Consider the following 18,413-nt stretch of genomic DNA (forward strand, 5'->3'; position numbering starts at 1 on the left):
TGCCAAGTCTACTATCATCAATATCCCAGGGGTCACCCATGAACAGAGGTCAAATGAACTTCTAATATAGACCTCCAGTCTTTCAGATAACCAGGTGCCCCAGGCTGCAGCTCCTCAGAGAACATGTTAAGGAACAGGAGCTGCAACTCGATGACCTTTGGCTCAGACCAGAAAGTGAGGAACTACAGCTGTAGGAGACAGGTACCTGGGTGACTGTCAGGAGAGGGAAAGGAAATGGGCAAAGTACTACTGTGGCCATTCCCCTCAATGATAAGTAAACCAGTTTGGATACTGTTGAAGGGGACAACCTACTGGAGTGAGCTACAGCAACCAGGTCTCTGGCACTGAGGCTCAGAAAGGGGTGAAGAGGACTGCAGTGGTGATGAGGGATTCCACAGTTAGAGGAGCGGGCTGCTGATTCTGTGGACGTGAAAGAGACACCCGGATGGTAATTTGTCTCCCAGGTGCCAGGGTCAGGGACATGCTAGATCTGGTCCATAGTATTCCAAAGGGGGAAGGTGAGCAGCCAGAAGTCTTTGTACATATTGCCACCAATGACATAGGCAGGAAAAGGGACAAAGTCCTGAAGAAAGGGTATAGGGAGTTGGGTAGAAAGCTGAAATGCAGGACCTCCAGGGTAGTAATTTCTGGATTGCTGCCTGTGACATGCACCAGTGAGGGCCAGAATAGAAAGATTTGGCAGATGAATGTGGGGGTGAGAAATGATACAGCAAGCAGGGCTTCAGATTTCAGGATCATTGGGATCTTTTCTGGGGAAGGTATGACCTGTACAAAAGGGATGAACATATGAACACAAGAGTGACCAATATCCTTGTGGGCAGGTTTTCTAGAGCTGTCAGAGAGGGTTTAAACTAGTTTGGCAGAGGGTTGGAACCCAATTGATAGAGTTGAGGATGGGGCAGTTGGTTTACAACCAGAAGCAGTGTGCATTGAGACTGTGAAGAAGGGCAAGCAGATGATAGGACAAAATTGCAGTCAGTGGGATGAGTTGCAGTGTAACACGGGGATAAAATTCAACAGGGTGATAAATACAGGACAGAAGGTATAATAGCACGCAGTATATGGAATAAGGTAGATGATCTTGTAGCACAGTTAGAGGTTGGCAGGGATGACTTTGTGGGCATTATTGAGGTGTGGCTGAAGGAAAATTATAGTTGGGATCTTAACATCTAAGGATACACACTGTATTGAAAGAACAGGCAGGTAGGCAGAGGGTGTAGGTGGTTCTTTTGATAAAAAACAAAATCAAATCCTCAGAAAGAGGTGGCATAGGATTGGAAGGTGTAGAATCCTTGTGGGTAGAGTTAAAAAAAATAGCATGGGTGAAAAGATCCTGATGGGAGTTATATACAGGCCTCTGAACAGTAGCTGGAATGTGGGCTACAAATTACAACAGGAGATAGAAAAGACATGTCAAAAGGGCAATGCTGTGATTTAGTCATGGGGCATTTCAATATGTAATTAGATTGGAAAAGTCATGTTACTGCCGGATCCCAAGAGAGAGAAATTTTAGAATGCCTATGAGATAGCTTTCTGGAGCATCTTCTGGTTGAATCCACGAGGGGATTGGTTAATCTGGATTAGGCATTGTCTAATGAGCTGGATTTGATTAGGGAGTTTAAGGTAAAGAAACCCTTAGGAGACAGTGATCATAATATGATATAATTCAGCCTGCAATTTGAGAGCAAGGAGCTAAAGTCGCACATATCAATATTACGGTGGAGTAAAAGGAATTATAGAGGTATGGAAGAGGAACTGGGCAAAATGGATTGGAAAGTGACAGTAGCAAGGATAATGGCAGAACAGCAATAGCTGGAGTTTCTGGGTGCAATTTGAAAGGTGCAGGACAGATGCATTCCAAAGAAGAAGTGCTCTAAGGAAGGATGACACCATTGTAGTTGACAAGGGAATTCAAAGACAATATAAAAGCAAAAGAGAGGGCATATAATACAGCAAAAATTAGTGGGAAGTTTTTAAAAATTATAAAAAGGCAACCAAAAAGCCATAAGGAGGGAAAAGATGAAATATGAAGGGTAGTGAGGGAATAATATCGAACATCACAAATGAATTTATATATATATATATATCTATAAAGAGCAAAAGAGAGGCAAGAGTAAATATCACACCGCTGGAAAATGACACTGGAGAAGTAGTAATGGGGAACAAGGAAATGGCAACAAATTGAATAAGTATTACGCACCAGTCTTCACTAGCAGTATGCTGGAGGTTCAAAAGAGTCTGGGAGCAGAAGCGAGTGCAGTTGCTATTACTGGGGAGAAGGAGCTTGGGAAGCTGAAACGTCTGAAGGTAGGTAAGTCACCTGAACCAAATGGTGTACATCCCAAAGTTCTGAAAGAGGTGGCTGAAAAGATTGTGGAAGCATTGGTGGTCTTTAAGAATTTCCAGGTCTGGCATGGTTCTGGAGGACTGGAAAATTGCAAATTTTCAAGAAGAGAGGGAGACAGAAGAAAGAATATTATAGGCCAGTTAATATAACCACAGTGGTTGTGAAGATATTAGAGTCAAGGATGAGATCTCAAGGCTTCTTATCTACGAAAGAATACACTGACAATTGGAGAGTGTTCAAGGAGATGCATGAGAATAATTCTGGGAGTGAAAGGGTTATTGTGTAAAGAGCATTTGATTGCTCTGGGCTTGTAGTCACTGGAATTTAGACAAATGAGGGGGACCTCATTGAATTGAATCCTATCAAATTTTTAAAGGCCTAAATAGAGTGGATGTGGCGAGGATGTTTCCTATAGTGGGTGAGTCTAGGAGCAGATGTCACAGCCTCGGAATAGAGGACTGTCCAATTAGAATGAGGATGAGGAGGAGTTCCTTTAGCCTTAGGATGATGGAATTTATGGAATTCGTTGCCGCAACCAGCTGTGGAGGCCTGGTCATTGGATGTATTTAAGGCAGAGGTTGATAGATTCTTGAGTAGTCTGAACATGAAAGCTTACAGCAAGAAGGCAAGAGAATGGGGTTAAGCGGGAAAATGGATCAGCCATGATGAAATGGCGGAGAGCAGACTCAATGGGCCAAATGGCCTAATTCTGCTCTTATGTCTTATGGTTTTATCTCAGTAACTTTATTCATTTTATCACTGGATGACGCTGAGCACTAACATAAGCCCAGTTTCCTTGAATATGTAAACAGTTGCTGCTCAATATAAGAGCTTTGATGCATAAAGCTGGGGAGTTATTAATAGTATGTGTTTCAATTGTGCAACTGTGCCTTAGGGGATTGCAGTATCATGAAGAGAGTCTGATTTTCTCCCTTTTCCCTTGCTAAAACATTTTCTGAAGATATAAAAATATCATTGAACGTGTGGATAGTCAGAGCCTTTTTCCCAGGGCTGAAATGGCTATCACAAGAGGGCACAATTTTAAGGTGATTGGAAGTAGGTACAGAGGAGATGTCAGAGGTAAGTTTTTTTAACACAGGGAGTGGTGAGTGTGTGGAATGGGCTGCCGGCGATGGTGGCGAAGGCAGATATGATAGGGTCTTTTAAGAGACTCCTGGATAGGTACATGGAGCTCAGAAAAATAGGGGGCAATGGGTAACCCTGGTTAATTTCTAAGGTAAGGACATTGTGGGCCCAAGGGCCTGTATTGTGCTGTAGGTTTTCTATGTTTCTATAAGAAGTAAAACAATAAAAGAACAAGAAATTGTTCACTCTACCAGTATAATTTTCTCACTTGGTTGTTCGTTCATAGCTACCCATGCTTCTGTACCTTTGCACCTAGTTCACGACTTTTTGCCTGACTCAGAAAACAATGGAAATCATCGTATTCAACTCTTATTTCCTGACCAGGAGACTCTTTTACTTTACCACAGACGACTGATCATTTATGCCATAACTTTAACGCAACCAAATGTGCAATGTTGAAAACAATATTCTTCTTTACACATCAAGCTGCTTATTATGTGTGTCTGAAATCTGGGTCTGCCAACAGAGGAAAAGTGGATCAGATTTTCAGCCAAGGGTTTGAGATCAAAATTCTGAGGAAGACTGTTTCTGTCTGGATTCTGATTCTTTCTGGCTGCATGCTGAAGGAAGGCAAGAACCTGGCTGCAGTTTGTGTTCCCTTTTCAAATGAGAGCAGGCAATTCTCCTGGTTCCCTGACTATTATGCAAAACTAATTCCACCCAAATAACTCAGTTGTTCATTCCTCATTTTTAGTATGTGTGCATTCGCTGTGAGTAAATGGACTGCTATACCTGAAAAGTACAATTGATTGAACAGAGGTTTGTCCTGCTGATCCAAAGGACACCAAGTGTAAGAATTCGTCATTATTTTTAATATTTTTTCTCAACTTTTGACTTGGTTTGCTATTTGCTTTTAAACAAAGTAATTAGGTACTCGTGTGTATAAATCTCTGATTTGTTCTGCAATATCTATCAATTTAGAGTCATTGATAGTATCATCGAAAAGTGCAGCACTGATTTATGCCATAACTTTAATGCAACCAAATGTGCAATGTTGAAAACAATATTCTTCTTTATATATCAAGCTGCTTATTATGTGTGTCTGAAACTTGGGTCTGCCAACAGAGGAGAAGTGCACTTTTCGATGATTCTATCAATGACCCTTTGGCCAAAATATTTGAGGAAAAGTAAGTAGAATTATTGTAAATGAAATAATTGTTAACCTCTTCCTACACATTTCTGATAAGACTAGAATAGAAAAATTATCAGATTTAGATCACAGAGAAAGTAACCTTCTATCAGGGAAACGTGGGGCCAGACCTTCTCTCAAATTTGAGTGTGTATACCCTGCTGGAGGGTATAATTGGGGTGTGCTTCATTGGTAACGCTGTCGACCTTCAGATGGAAAACTACACTAAAATTCTGCCTGTTGGTATGGTTCTGAAATCAGCTATCAAGGATCTTTTCAAAGGACACCGTACAGTGATTCTCCTTTAAGCAAAGCTAAAGTATTCAACATTATTGATAGAATTTTGCACACAAAATGGTTGAACCTACACCAAGTGGCCACATTTCAAATCAAGGACTAAACAGATTACTGTGAGTCATGAACGCCAGGCTATATAAGTTGAAGAGATATCTTTCCATGAAGAACATTAGTGAAATGTGTGAGGCATCCTCAATGCTCATTACTTACTTAATTACTTGAAATTAAATTCAACTGCTTTGATAAGATTTGAACTCAATTTTGGTGACTTCAGCCCTCGTATTCCTGGTCCAGTAGCTTAACTGCAATACGTTTCTGGGAAAACCTCACAGTAACTTTCAGCAGAGAATGCTTGCTTGTCCATTAGGTCATCACCTACTGGGACGGGTCTTTTAGTGGTGATTTTATCAACAAGGAGGATTGGCAGGGCCTGGAGGAGCACTTATACTCCTGCATACTGGATACATACTTTGATAATAAACACATTTTTTAATATTTAAATCTGGTCCTTAAATATAAATAGCAAGCTTGCCTACAAATCTGCTGTGATGGATGACTTAGCTACTGCCCTAAACTTAAAGGTTGTCATTATTACCGAATGTTTGTCAACATAATCAAACATTCAAGGACCTTCAAAGATGAGTAATGCTACAAACATTTGTTATAATGTAACATAAAATTTAAAAACTAGTGATCTTAAACATAAATAAATTCTAGTTTTCTAACCAGAGTCCCAAATTTTCTGACTGTTATATCAGAATCAGATTTAAGATCAGCAGCATATGTTGTGAGATTTGTTAACTTCGCAGCAACAGTACAATGCAATATGTGATAATAGAAAGCTGTTAATAACAATAAGTATATATATTAAATAGTTAAATGAAATACATAGTGCAAAAAAGAGGAAATTCAAAAGTAGTGAGATAGTGCTCATGGGTTTAATGTCTATTCAGGAATCGGATGGCAGAGGGGAAGAAGCAGTTCCTGAATCGTTAAGTGTGTGCCTTCAGGCTCCTGTACCTCGTCCCTGGAGAACAAGGCATGACCTGTGCGATGAAGGTCCTCAGTGATGACCTGGACACTACGAAGGCTCGGGCCCATGATGGAACTGACTAGTTTTACAACTCTCTGCAACTTACTTCAATCCTGTGCAGTAGCCCCACTCCCACCCCCATATTACCAGACAGTGATGCAGCCTTTTAGAATGTTGGCCATTTACACAGAATTGCTTCAATTTCTCAGGAAGCCTAGACTATTAAAGTAAAAAAAAAACTATTTGAATTCACTGTTTAGTTTTAGATCAAAGTAGGAAGAACTTACCCATTTTAAGGTAGCTCATTTCCTAAGGCTGTTCCATCTGTAAGTTGCCTTTGTTTACTATAAAAATGCATCACTTGGACTAACACAAGCATTTCACGATACGTATCACAAACAGCAAATGTCTAAGTAGATATTTTGTTACTGACGTTACTAATCAAAGGAGGAATATCAGGATGGCAACACACTATTCTCTTTTTCGAAAGATTCTGAAAGATCCTTTAAGGAGCCATAGAGGGGCACAGCATGGAGCCCAAGCTAACAAACTACCACCTACTCACACATAATTCTACATTAATTTCGTATTTCATTTGTTCCACATTCCCATCAACTCCCCCTCCCCGATTTCTACCTCTCACCTACACATAGGGACAAGTTATGTAGCCTAAGTGACCTAACCATCTAACCCTAATTGGGTTGTTGAGTGACTGCTGTCACAACTCCCCAATCTCAAAGCCCTGCAGTGAAGTTTAAGCCAAAGCAGAGAAAATTCATAACTTTTCTTTCTTCCTTCACTGTACTTTTAGTTTTCAAATGAAGTTATGTGCAGAGCTTGTAAAATTGCTTTTCAAAGTGAAAACATATGAAAGTTTTTGAACAGTGAAATCTACTAGTAAAGCATACATTTCTCCCAGTTAAGACCTCACAGCAGTATTTGTCTTTGACTATTTATGTGTCAGTAAGACCAAAGAACAGATTGTTGTCCTCAGAAAGGGTAGGATGATGGAATACACACCAGTGAACATCGAGGGATCAGAAGTGGAAAGGATGAGCAATTTCAAGTTCCTGGGTGTCAACATCTCTGAGGATCTACCCTGGGCCCAAAATACTGATGCAGTTACAAAGAAGGCACAATAGTGGTTATATTTCATTATGAGTTTGAGGACATTTGGTTTGTCATCAAAGACACTCGCAAATTTCAATTTCTACAGATGTACCACGGCGAGCATTGTAACTGGCTGCATCACCGTCTGGTATAGAGCAGCCACAGAAGAAGCTGCTGAAAGTTGTGAACTCAGTCAGCTCCATCATGGACACTAGCCTCCCCAGCATCATCTTCAAAAGGCGATCCCTCAAAAAGATGGCATTCTTCATGACTTCCTCTCATTGCTACCATCAGGAAGGAGGTACAGGAGTCTGAAGGCACACACTCAACAATTCAGAAACAGCTCCTTCTCATCTGCCACTAGGTTTCTGAATGGACACTGAACCCATGAACTCTGCCTCACTACTTCTTTTCTTCTTTTTAAACTACTTATTTAAGTTAACTTTAAACATATACAAATTTCACCACATATGCTGGTGGAATTAAACTTGATTCTGGTTCCAATTAGACCTTCTCTCTTAATGCTGGTCTAGTTTAAATCCATAAACCACATGAGTCTAGTATAAGTGGGAGCCTGTGAAGCAAAGTGACATAAGAGGAGCAACTGAGACATATTTGGACTCAATGATTGCTTTTTGTGCAGGAAGATGATTTCTTGTTCACTATTGTAAGCTTTTAGCAGGAATCATAATTGTACAGTTCATTCATCTTCTATCACTCTGTTCACCTTGAAGGCAGACAGAGTCAACTGCCTCTAATTGGACTTTCTAAAGGAGAGGGGAAGATAGGAGCATTGTACAGCTTTTTTGTTTATCAGCAGTTTGGATGAAGTTCAATAGGAACAGCCTGGTTTACTGGTTTCCATTTATACTCAACTGTGTAATCACAAATACATGATTAAAAATCTATTAAAAACAGTCTATTAAAAAGCTTCAAATCTTTACTTTTTCTTTTCTTCCTTCACCAAACTTTTGTCATATAATTGTCATAGATAGATAGATAGTTAGATATACTTTATTGATCCCGAGGGAAATTGGGTTTCGTTACAGCCGCACCAACCAAGAATAGAGCATAAATATAGCAATACAAAAACCACAAACAATCAAACAACAAAATGCAAACTATGCCAGATGGAAATAAGTCCCGGACCAGCCTATTGGCTCAGGGTGTCTGACCCTCCACGGGAGGAGCTGCAAAGTTCGATGGCCACAGGCAGGAACAACCTCCCGTGCCGCCCAGTGTTGTATCTCAGTGGAATATGGCCGGAGTCCAACAGCAAAAATTCAATATCCGGTCTACAAACACGTTCCTCGATCATAATATGACCCGAATTGCACCATCCGTTGTTAACCACAACAGTACGCACCCAACTCCTTTACGCTTACGCATATAAAATGACTTTTCAAAATTAAAACATATGAGAGGTTTTAAATATTAAAATCTAGTAATGTGCATAACATTGTCCTTGTTAAGGTATCAGGTGCCCATGGCATCCAGGACATTTTCAAGGAGCAGTGCCTCAAACCAGTGGCATCCACCAACAAGGGCTCCATTACCCAGGACATGCTCTCTTCTCATTGCTTCCAGCAGGCACACACTCAATGATTCAGGAACAGCTTCTTCCCCTCTGCCAGCAGATTTCTGAGTGGACAATGAACCCATGAACACCACCTCACTACTTTTTTTTCCCACTACTATTTAATATATATACTTACTGTAATTCATGTTTTGTTCTAATATTGTGTATAGCAGTGTACTACTGCTGCTGCATAGACAACACATTTCATGACATATACCTATGATATTAAACCCGATTCTCATTCTGAGTGTTTGCCTTTGACTACTTAATATCACGTGATTCAGGAATTGTTTTTCTTTCTTCTTAAATTGCATTATAATTCTGTCAATTTTTTTCTTGTAATAACCGAAGAAAATTAAAATACCACCTGGTTTGGATTGTTTTATATTGTAGATAAGCAAAAAAAGGTATAATTTATGTAGTGATTTCAATAACTGTTTTAGGTCACATTTGTTATGGTTTTATACCGACCAGGTCAAATAGTAGCCCATTAAATGGCAGGTAGTGATGATGTAGACCATCTCTTCACTCTTTAAATCAACAGATAAAGCCATTATAATGATAATCAAACAACATATTAATTCTACATACAAATAAGAAAATGTACTTCCATTCTGAGGAAATATATACACTTGTAAAGACTGGAGCTAGAGGTCATGGGTTGAACATGAAAGGTGAAATGTTCACGGGGAACATGAGGGGGATTTTCTTCACTCAGAGGGTGGTAAGTGTGTGGAACAGACTTCCAGCGTAGGTGGTGGATGCGGGTTTGATTTCAATATTTAAAAGAGATTTGGATAGGTCATGGGTGGCTATGGTTTGGGTGCAGGTCGATGGGAGCAGGCAGATTAATGGTTTGGTACGAATCAGATGGGCTGAAGGCCCTGTTTCTGTGCCGTAGTGTTCTATGACTCTATAAATGTTTTAATTATCTAATGTATCATTGTATTTGATGTAGAGACAAAATAATAATAATCATCCTATCGTACCGTCATTCTACCGGTTGTAACATACAAGCAGGAATGATTCACTGGGCTGTCAGTAATCTGGCCTGCACATTCACTGTGGTGAATTAGAACCAGCAACATGCCATTAAGGAAGTGACAGGCCAGATTTATTATTGCAACAGTGGAATTGTTATTACCTTTCTTTTTGTTTCTGTCAGCTCTTTTGTATCTCTGTAATTAGCAAGCTTAAATATTTTTTCCCAGGTCTTAATTTATAAAATGCTGCTGCTGTTCTGCTGCTAGGCAGATATTATCAAAGTCGACAGAAGGACTGAAATCAGCTTCAGAATACGTTGCGGAGTATAACATCTGCCTCAGGCAGATATTGTTCCTCAGCACTGTAGGTAATTACACCCAGCTGGAGGAATGACACAGTTCCTTCTATTTAATAAATAGGGATTATTTCATAAAAATAGACAAATTATCTCACAAATACAGTGATAAGGTTTGAGGATGAAAGGGAAAGTTCAGTTGCAAAAGCCTTACAAAAAACATGGTGCTGACAATGAAATGCACCTTTTGTTGGACATAATCAGTAGTTGGATGTGGATGGTGTAGTGAATTTGTGAATACTGGTAAGTGGCACTGAGTTCAAGGCAGCTGACAGAATGGATGTCTGCTTGTGCTGGTAGCTTCAGGTACTCAAGACAGAAGGTGTATGACTGCAGGAGAGTAAATATAATTTTATTCTGCATCTTATTACCTCTAACCTGGAATGTTCTCTTCTTGGGCACTGACATCCCCCAGCTTCTGCAAAAAACATCAGAAGTTTGAGGCCTCCAGAAAGTGTCACTGTTACTTTCTGGATGTCACATTAAGGGAAGCTTGATTTGCCTGAACAGGCAGCTTGCCAATTGTGTGCAAGTGAAGCTTAATCAAGGGCCTCTCCTGGATGACACCAGGCAGACCCTCAATTTGCTTGCTCCACTGAAGACCATATGTAGACCAATGTGCTATGACCTCTGCACCAAATAAGTAGAGAGTATGGTAATTAGGGTTGCCAACTGTCCCGTATTAGCCGGGACATCCCGTATGTTGGGCTAAATTGGTTTGTCCCATACAAGACCGCCTTGTCCCATATTTCCCCCGCTAAGGTAGAGCGTTCCTGTGAAACCGTTCGTAAGCAGAAATGACGTAAAGCGAAGAAGCATTAATTTATATGAGAAAAATTTTTCAGCGTTCCCAGACCCAAAAAATAACCTACCAAATCATACCAATAACACATAAAACCTAAAATAACACTAACATATAGAAAAATCAGAATGATATGATAAATACACAGCCTATATAAAGTAGAAATAATGTATGTACAGTGTATTAGAATCAGGAAGATTAAGCCAAAACTGATTTGTGGAAAAAAATCGGCACGTACACGCATGCGCGCACAGGTGCCCGCACAAGGCTTCATGGTCGTGGTAGTCTTTCTCAGGGTAAACACAAGTGTCCCGTGTTTGACTGCTACTTTTGTCCCTTATTTGGGAGTGAGAAAGTTGGCAACCCTAACGGTAATGAAAAGGGAACTATATCTGCCAGTATATTCTAATATGACAATAGCTACTTACAAATGTTCTTCATTAAATTGCCGGTGTGTGGCAGATGGCAGGGCAGCTGCATGGCGTTGGCTGCAGCGAGGACTAGGCCTCAAGCCTCAGGCTTGCCTACTGCTGCAATTCAGGAAAGGCAGCGCTGGAGACAGTGTAGCGGGGCGTCTGTGCTTGGTTGAGGTTGGCCTCTCCCATTGGTGCTGCCCTCCAGTGTCTGATTGGTGGAATGACAAGCTGGATTGTGTATGTGTCTGCAGACTGCTGGGAACACTACCACCAATTTGTGGGACACATCACTCAGGGACTTGGGCTATATATATATATATATATATTTTTTGCAGAACTCTACGTGTGCTAGCTATCTTGAATGCACTGAGTATATTTTGCATCTTGGCCCCAGAGTAATGCTGTTATGTTCAGCTGTATTCATGTATGGTTGAATGATAATTAATCTTGAATTTGATTTGATTTAAATTTGAAAATCCCAGGCTCACTGGGTAATCAAAAATATTCTTACCCATTAAGATTATAACCACTCATCAATAATATTAAAATTATGTTCCACATCACAGGAGTTAGTTTTTTCTAGCTTACATTTATTATACAATGCCCTTATTTTCAAGTACAGTAAATGTAGAGACAGAGTTGATAGTTACACTGGGTTTGTCTGCAGTACTACCCATGCATTCTCTGTTCCAACCTTTTGAACTTAATGCAATTATGCAATTAGCATTCTAACTTCAGGAAAGCAGGACAATATGTTAGTAGTTTGTTTGAAAAAAAATGTACAATGAAGCAAAATAACAAAATATTTTCAAAAATAATTTTCTTTTTCTTTCTTTCCACAGTGCTTATTGTGGTTACTCTGGCTGTGTGTTGGACACCATTGCAAATTCGACGGATCATGGCAGCTTCCAAGGTCAAATCAGACTGGACAGCTGCGTACTTCAGAGCTTTTGTAATCCTGATGCCTATCTCGGATACTCTCTTTTACCTCAGCTCAGTATTAAATCCACTGCTGTACAATCTGTCCTCTAGGCAGTTCAGGGAGGTCTTTATGCAGGTTCTGTGCTGTAAACTTTCCATAGTGCATCGCAACATGCAGACGATAAACAGAAATTATACCATTCCCGAGATCCGCACCACTCAGTCAACAAAACCCCTCCTTCCTGCTCCACTGAAAGGTATGCGCTCACACCGGAAAGCCACTCAGAATCTTCCAACTCCAATGGCAAGAGACAAGGGCTTTGAGCTTCAACCATTGTCACATCAGAACTGTGATCCTAAAACAGAATCAAAGTCAACAGAACTCAATCTGGTTTCAAGGCCCAGGCTGTGGAACATTAACTCTGAGCTGCCACCACTGGAAAATACCATTGGGGTACGTTTAAAACGGCAACCAAATGAAGTCTGTGAAACAGAGATATAATGCTTTTATAAAACATAAATACTTCAAACAAAGACCATAAGAAAACTTTCAAAATGCTGTCAGTGTTAACTTTAAGGATACAGTGTCATGTAAAACTTCAATAAAGTTAACAATGGAAACTGCCTCTGTGGACTGGTAATGTTCTTAGATAGTGGTTGTCTGTTATTAGTGATGCAAGATGTTTTAGAACGGCACGTGAAATGAGAGCAGCAAACAAGGTAGCAAGTTCAGAACTCCTACAATGGTAATTAATCTTCTCAAAGTTTCTGTCACTTTATGAGTTTATGTTAGAAGTGTTGATGTGAGTATTCCAACAGCAGCTAAGAGTTTTAGACTTGCTTTGGGAGACGGTGATGAGTTTCCTCTCCTCCTGGGTCGGGGTCCATTACAGAGTGGAGTGTTACAGCAGCTGATGCATACAGATCCCACCTTTCCTGGGGAGCAAAATGACTGGTAACCTGCAGACGTAATGAGGCAAGATGTAGAAGCAGCACAGGACTTCCGGTACATGATCCCTGGAAAGAGGAAGACAGCAGGGGTAAGATAAGCTCAATGGTTCCATTTAATATCAGAGAATGTATACAGTATACAACCTGAAATTCTTACTCTTCACAGACATCCTCGAAACAGAAGAAAAAACCTGAAAGAATGAATGACAGAAAAAATGCAAGAACCCCAAAGCCCTCTCCCCACTCCCGTGATCAAGCAGCATCAACCCTCCCCCTCCCCCACTTATTCCAGCAGAAAGTATCAGCATTCCCACCACCCACCAAGCAAGCAACAGCAAAACTCCAGAGTCCATCAAAAACTAGTGTTCATCCTAACAGCCTGATGTCCCGAAGGCTCTCTCTCTCACTCACTAATAAGGGAAAAAGAGATGTCACTCCTTCCACTGTGAGAGGGAAAACCAACAAACAGCTCATTGCTTCAGTGTTACAGTCGATAGGTTGGATGCAACCTGCTACATGCAATGGTTGCAGTTCTATTTCATATTATTGTGCTCTCTTATATTTGCTCACTCTAATGCAAAGAGAAAAAGAGAACAGAACATCTTTGGCTATTTATCCAAAGAGTTAAATTTCTGCTTTAAAATTAGAGAACGTGATAATTTAAAGGGTAATTCTCGTCCCATTTATAAAGATGACTAATGTGTTAAACACAAATATCTAACTGGGAATGAGAGCTATTAATCTTCTTTTTCACTTTCCCACTTCATTGGACTTTTGCTTGCAGGAGAAGGGGGATTTTCCTTTCAAGGGGTAATGACATCTGCCTCTTTTCTGATGATGAGAGGCCACTATTTGTCAAACTCAAGCGTGATAAGAACCATAGTCTCGAAATAACATTCTCCTAGAGGGATCGCGTCCTTGTGAATTTTCACTCTCAGAGATTATCGTTCGTTCTTTAGATTTCAAAACATTCATTCCATCTGAATTTGTTAAAAAACACAGTTACAAACATTTGGATTACGAGGTGAGAGCTGTTTGATGCTGTAATTGAGTTATGCATTAAAGTGACAGATAATAATGGAAAACACGTCAGAAATTAATCAGGCAAACTTGAAGTCGTGTCCTTTAATTGACTGGCTTTTGAGTCTGCTCTCCATTAGAACCAGGTCAGCTGAAAAGGAAGGGACTAGATTGGCGGCAATTTCCTCCTATTTTTAATAAACTGAGAACACGTCAAGGGAAGTGCTGTTGGTGACATTAACAAGCATTTCAATTATTTCTTCAATTTTCCTACACTTAGTAATTCAGTAAGCAATTTTGCTTGTTTCAGAATAAAGGCCCTAGGCCTCTGATTGGTTGGTGGACATAGGCATCCCATAGGTCTAGTACATGGGAGTGATGTCTTCCTCTCCAATGTACCCAGAGCAGAAGAAGTTGGAGATGATGTTGGTACTAGTTCATATCCAAGGGGAACTGGGAAAGTTACTGAGCTATGTCAGATCTTTGGAAATTTGATTGCTTCTAATCTCAGCAACGTTAGTTCATTTTGTAAATAAGTAAACCACATCAGCTATGAACAATCCATATGGATAATGAAGAATATAAGGAATGCCAGTTTTGCAGATGATGTAAGAAAATAATCTTTGAAAGGTTAATGGTAGAGGTAGCTAATGGGAAAAATGATGGGATCCTGCCAAGTGGGCCTAAAATGTCGACAGCACTTTTTTCCATAGGTCCTGCCTGGCCTGCTGAGTTCCTCCAGCATTCTGACTGTGTTGCAGACATAGAATATATGGTGTGAAAATGTGAGGTTATTCCATTCTGTAGGACAAACAGGGCATCTCCAGTGGCAAATTGTAGTAAATAGATTGCAGGGTGACCTGAACTATTTCATTAAACACATCAAGTCAATATATAGAGGTACCAACTAGAGAGGATGCAATATTAAATCTCCCATTAGGAAACAAGTTAGGACAGGTGACGGAAGTGTGTGTAGGGGAACACTTTGGTTGCAGTGATCATAACACCATTAGTTTCAATTTGATCATGGACAAGGATAGATCTGGTCCTCGGGTTGCGGTTCTAAACTGGAAAAAGGCAAAATTTGAAGAAATGAGAAAGGATCTAAAAAGCGTGGATTGGGATAGGTTGCTCTCTGGCAAGGATGTGATTGGTAAGTGAAAGGCCTTCAAAGGAGAAATTTTGAGAGTGAGGAGTTTGTATGTTTCTGTCAGAATTAAAGGCAAAGTGAATAAGAATAAGGAACCTTGGTTCTCAAGGGATATTGGAACTCTGATAAAGAAGAAGAGAGAGATGTATGGCATGTATAGGACACAGGGAGCAAACAGGGTGCTTGAGGAGTATAAAAAGTGCAAAAAGGTACTTAAGAAAGAAATCAGGAGGGCTAAAAGAAGACATGAGGTTGCTTTGGCAGTCAAGATGAAGGATAATCCAAAGAGCTACAGATATATTAAGAGCAAAAGGATGGTAAGGGATAAAATTGGTCCTCTTGAAGATCAGAGTGGTCAGCTATGTATGGAACCAAAAGAAATGGGGGAGATCTTAAATGGGTTTTTTGCGTCTGTATTTACTAAGGAAACTGGCATGGAGTCAATGGAAATAAGGCAAACAAGTAGTGAGGTCATGGAACCTATACAGATTGAAGAGGAGGAGGGGCTTGCTACCTTGAGGCAAATCAGAGTAGATAAATCCCCAGTATTTATGTGTTGGTTAAGGCTTTCGTCTAGTGATTTGAAGGTCGCTAGTTCGAGCCTTGGCTGAGGCAGAGTATTGTGTCCTTGAGCAAGGCACTTAACCACACATTGCTCTGCGATGACACCTGTGCCAAGCTGTATGGGTCCTAATGACCTTCCCTTGGACAACATTGGTGGCGTGGAGAGGGGAGACTTGCAGCATGGGCAACTGCTGGTCTTCCATAAAACTTTGCCCAGGCCTGCGCCCTGGAAACCTGGAAACGGATGCCTATTATAAATCCCCAGGACCTGACAGGGTATTCCCTCGGACCTTGAAGGAGACTAGTGTTGCAATTGCAGGGGCCCTGGCAGATATATTTAAGATGTCGGTGTTTACGGGTGAGGTGCTGGAGGATTGGAGGATAGTTCATGTTGTTCCATTATTTAAAAAAGGCTCTAAAAGTAATCCGAGAAATTATAGGGCAGTAAATTTGACGTCAGTAGTAGTTAAGTTATTGGAAGGAGTACTAAGCTGTAGGATCTACAAGTATTTGGATAGACAGGGACTTATTAGGGAGAGTCAACATGGCTTTGTGCGTGGTAGGTCATGTTTGACCAATCTATTAGAGTTTTTCGAGGAGATTACCGGGAGAGTGGATGAAGGGAAGGCAGTGGATGTTGTCTACATGGACTTCAGTAAGGCCTTTGATAAGGTGCTGCATGGGAGGCTAGTTAGGAAGATTCAGTCACTAGGTATACATGGAGAAGTAGTAAATTGGATTAGACATTGGCTCAATGGAAGAAGCCAGAGAGTGGTAGTGGAGGATTGCTTCTCTGAGTGGAGGCCTGTGACTAGTGGTGTGCCACAGGGATCAGTGCTGGGTCCATTGTTATTTGTCATCTATATCAGTGATCTGGATGATAATATGATAAATTGGATCAGCAAATTTGCTGATGATACAAAGGTTGGAGGTGTAGTGGACAGTGAGGAAGGTTTTCAAAGCTTGCAGAGGGATTTGGACCAGCTGGAAAAATGGGCTGAAAAATGGCAGATGGCGTTTAATACATTGGCCTTTATAAATCAAAGTATTGAGTATATGAGTTGGAATGTTATGGAGAGGTTGTATAAGGAATTGGTGAGTCCGAATCTGGAGTATTGTATTCAGTTTTGGTTACCAAATTATAGGAAGGATATAAATAAGGTTGAAAGAGTGCAGAGAAGGTTTACAAGGATGTTGCCGGGGCTTGAGAAACTCAGTTACAGAGAAAGGTTGAATAGGTTAGGACTTTATTCTCTGGAGCGTAGAAGAATGAGGGGAGATTTGAAAGAGGTATATAAAATTATGATGGGTATAGATAGAGTGAATGCAAGCAGGCTTTTTCCACTGAGGCAAGGGGAGAAAAAAACCAGAGGACATGGGTTAAGGGTGAGGGGGGAAAGATTTAAAGGGAACATGGGGGGGGGACTCTTCACACAGAGAGCGGTGGGAGTGTGGAATGAGCTGCCAGATGAAGTGGTAAATGCGGGCTCACTTTTAACATTTAAGAAAATCTTGGACAGGTACATGGATGAGAGGTGTATGGAGGTATATGGTCCGTGTGCAGGTCAGTGGGACTAGGCAGAAAAATGGTTTGGCACAGCCAAGAAGGGCCAAAAGACCTGTTTCTGTGCTGTAGTTTCTATGGTTCTATGGTTCTATGGTTGATATAATAATGAACTAGGAAAGCTAATAATGTGTTCATAAAGGATAATTGTATCCTAATGCAACCTCCGAGCAGTTGAATGTGATGTGGAGTTTACCCACTGGTAAGTTAGTGAAATTTGTGATGTGGAGATTACCCGCTGGTAAATTAGTGAAAAGATGGTTACACTCACTGGAGATTAAGAGCTGATCTCATTGAAAAATGTAGAATTCTGAGTGGGACTGACCATAGATAGTGAAAAGCTCTTTCTCCAAGTTGAAGACATTGGCACTCTGATTCCTGGCGTCAGGGGAAGAGGTACAGAGTTCGGCCATGTGTTAATGTGATGTAGACCAACTGCTTTTCTCAAATTCTCTAACTCCAAAATTGTCCATGTATTCTAAATAGTCATAGTCATAATCATACTTTATTGATCCCGGGGGAAACTGAGAACAATTAACCATTGACTAAAAACCCAGGAAAACATGGATGGCACAAGAAAGCAACAGCAGAACACCAACAGTTTATACACAACTGATAGCACAACTGCTTAAGCCAGGAGTTCCCAAACTTCTTTTATGCCATGGACCAATACCAGGAAGCAAAAGGTTTTTTGGAGTCCAGGATGGGAAGCCTTGGCTTAAGCAGTGACATGGACCACTCCTGCTTCAACTTCTCATGCTCTTCTCAGCAAAATGATGAACATCATATGCAGGCATACAATGATAGAAAGCTCCGTTATCAGTTTATCTATTTAAATCTGAAAAGTGCACGGATTAATAGCTGGTAATCCAGGAGATATCTTTTGAAATATTATGCTTTGTGACGGTTGAATTAAATGCTCTGTGTTCTAGTGTTAAGTACAGTAGTGTCACCTGTGCACACGATGTTCTGAAGACTTTCTGACAAGTTGCAGAAAGCCACGCAACCAGAATCTACAAATCTG

General features: G+C 40.5%; 2 protein-coding genes across 2 annotated transcripts in view; one reads left to right on the top strand and one right to left on the bottom strand.

The window, feature by feature from the left end:
• LOC140199677 (G-protein coupled receptor 39-like) overlaps positions 1-12,761 on the top strand; it is a 118,004-nt gene extending 105,243 nt beyond the window's left edge. The window contains exon 2 of the mRNA XM_072262147.1: positions 12,062-12,761. Coding sequence (XP_072118248.1) covers positions 12,062-12,642 — 581 coding nt within the window. The 3' untranslated portion in view covers positions 12,643-12,761. The remainder of the gene's footprint in view (positions 1-12,061) is intronic.
• The window catches only part of LOC140199678 (ly6/PLAUR domain-containing protein 1-like), a 47,118-nt gene continuing 41,405 nt past the window's right edge, over positions 12,701-18,413 (bottom strand). Inside the window, 1 exon segment of the mRNA XM_072262148.1 lies at positions 12,701-13,157. Coding sequence (XP_072118249.1) covers positions 12,925-13,157 — 233 coding nt within the window. The 3' untranslated portion in view covers positions 12,701-12,924.

This window comes from Mobula birostris, chromosome 6 (assembly GCF_030028105.1).
Source record: "Mobula birostris isolate sMobBir1 chromosome 6, sMobBir1.hap1, whole genome shotgun sequence".
NCBI lineage: Eukaryota > Metazoa > Chordata > Chondrichthyes > Myliobatiformes > Myliobatidae > Mobula > Mobula birostris.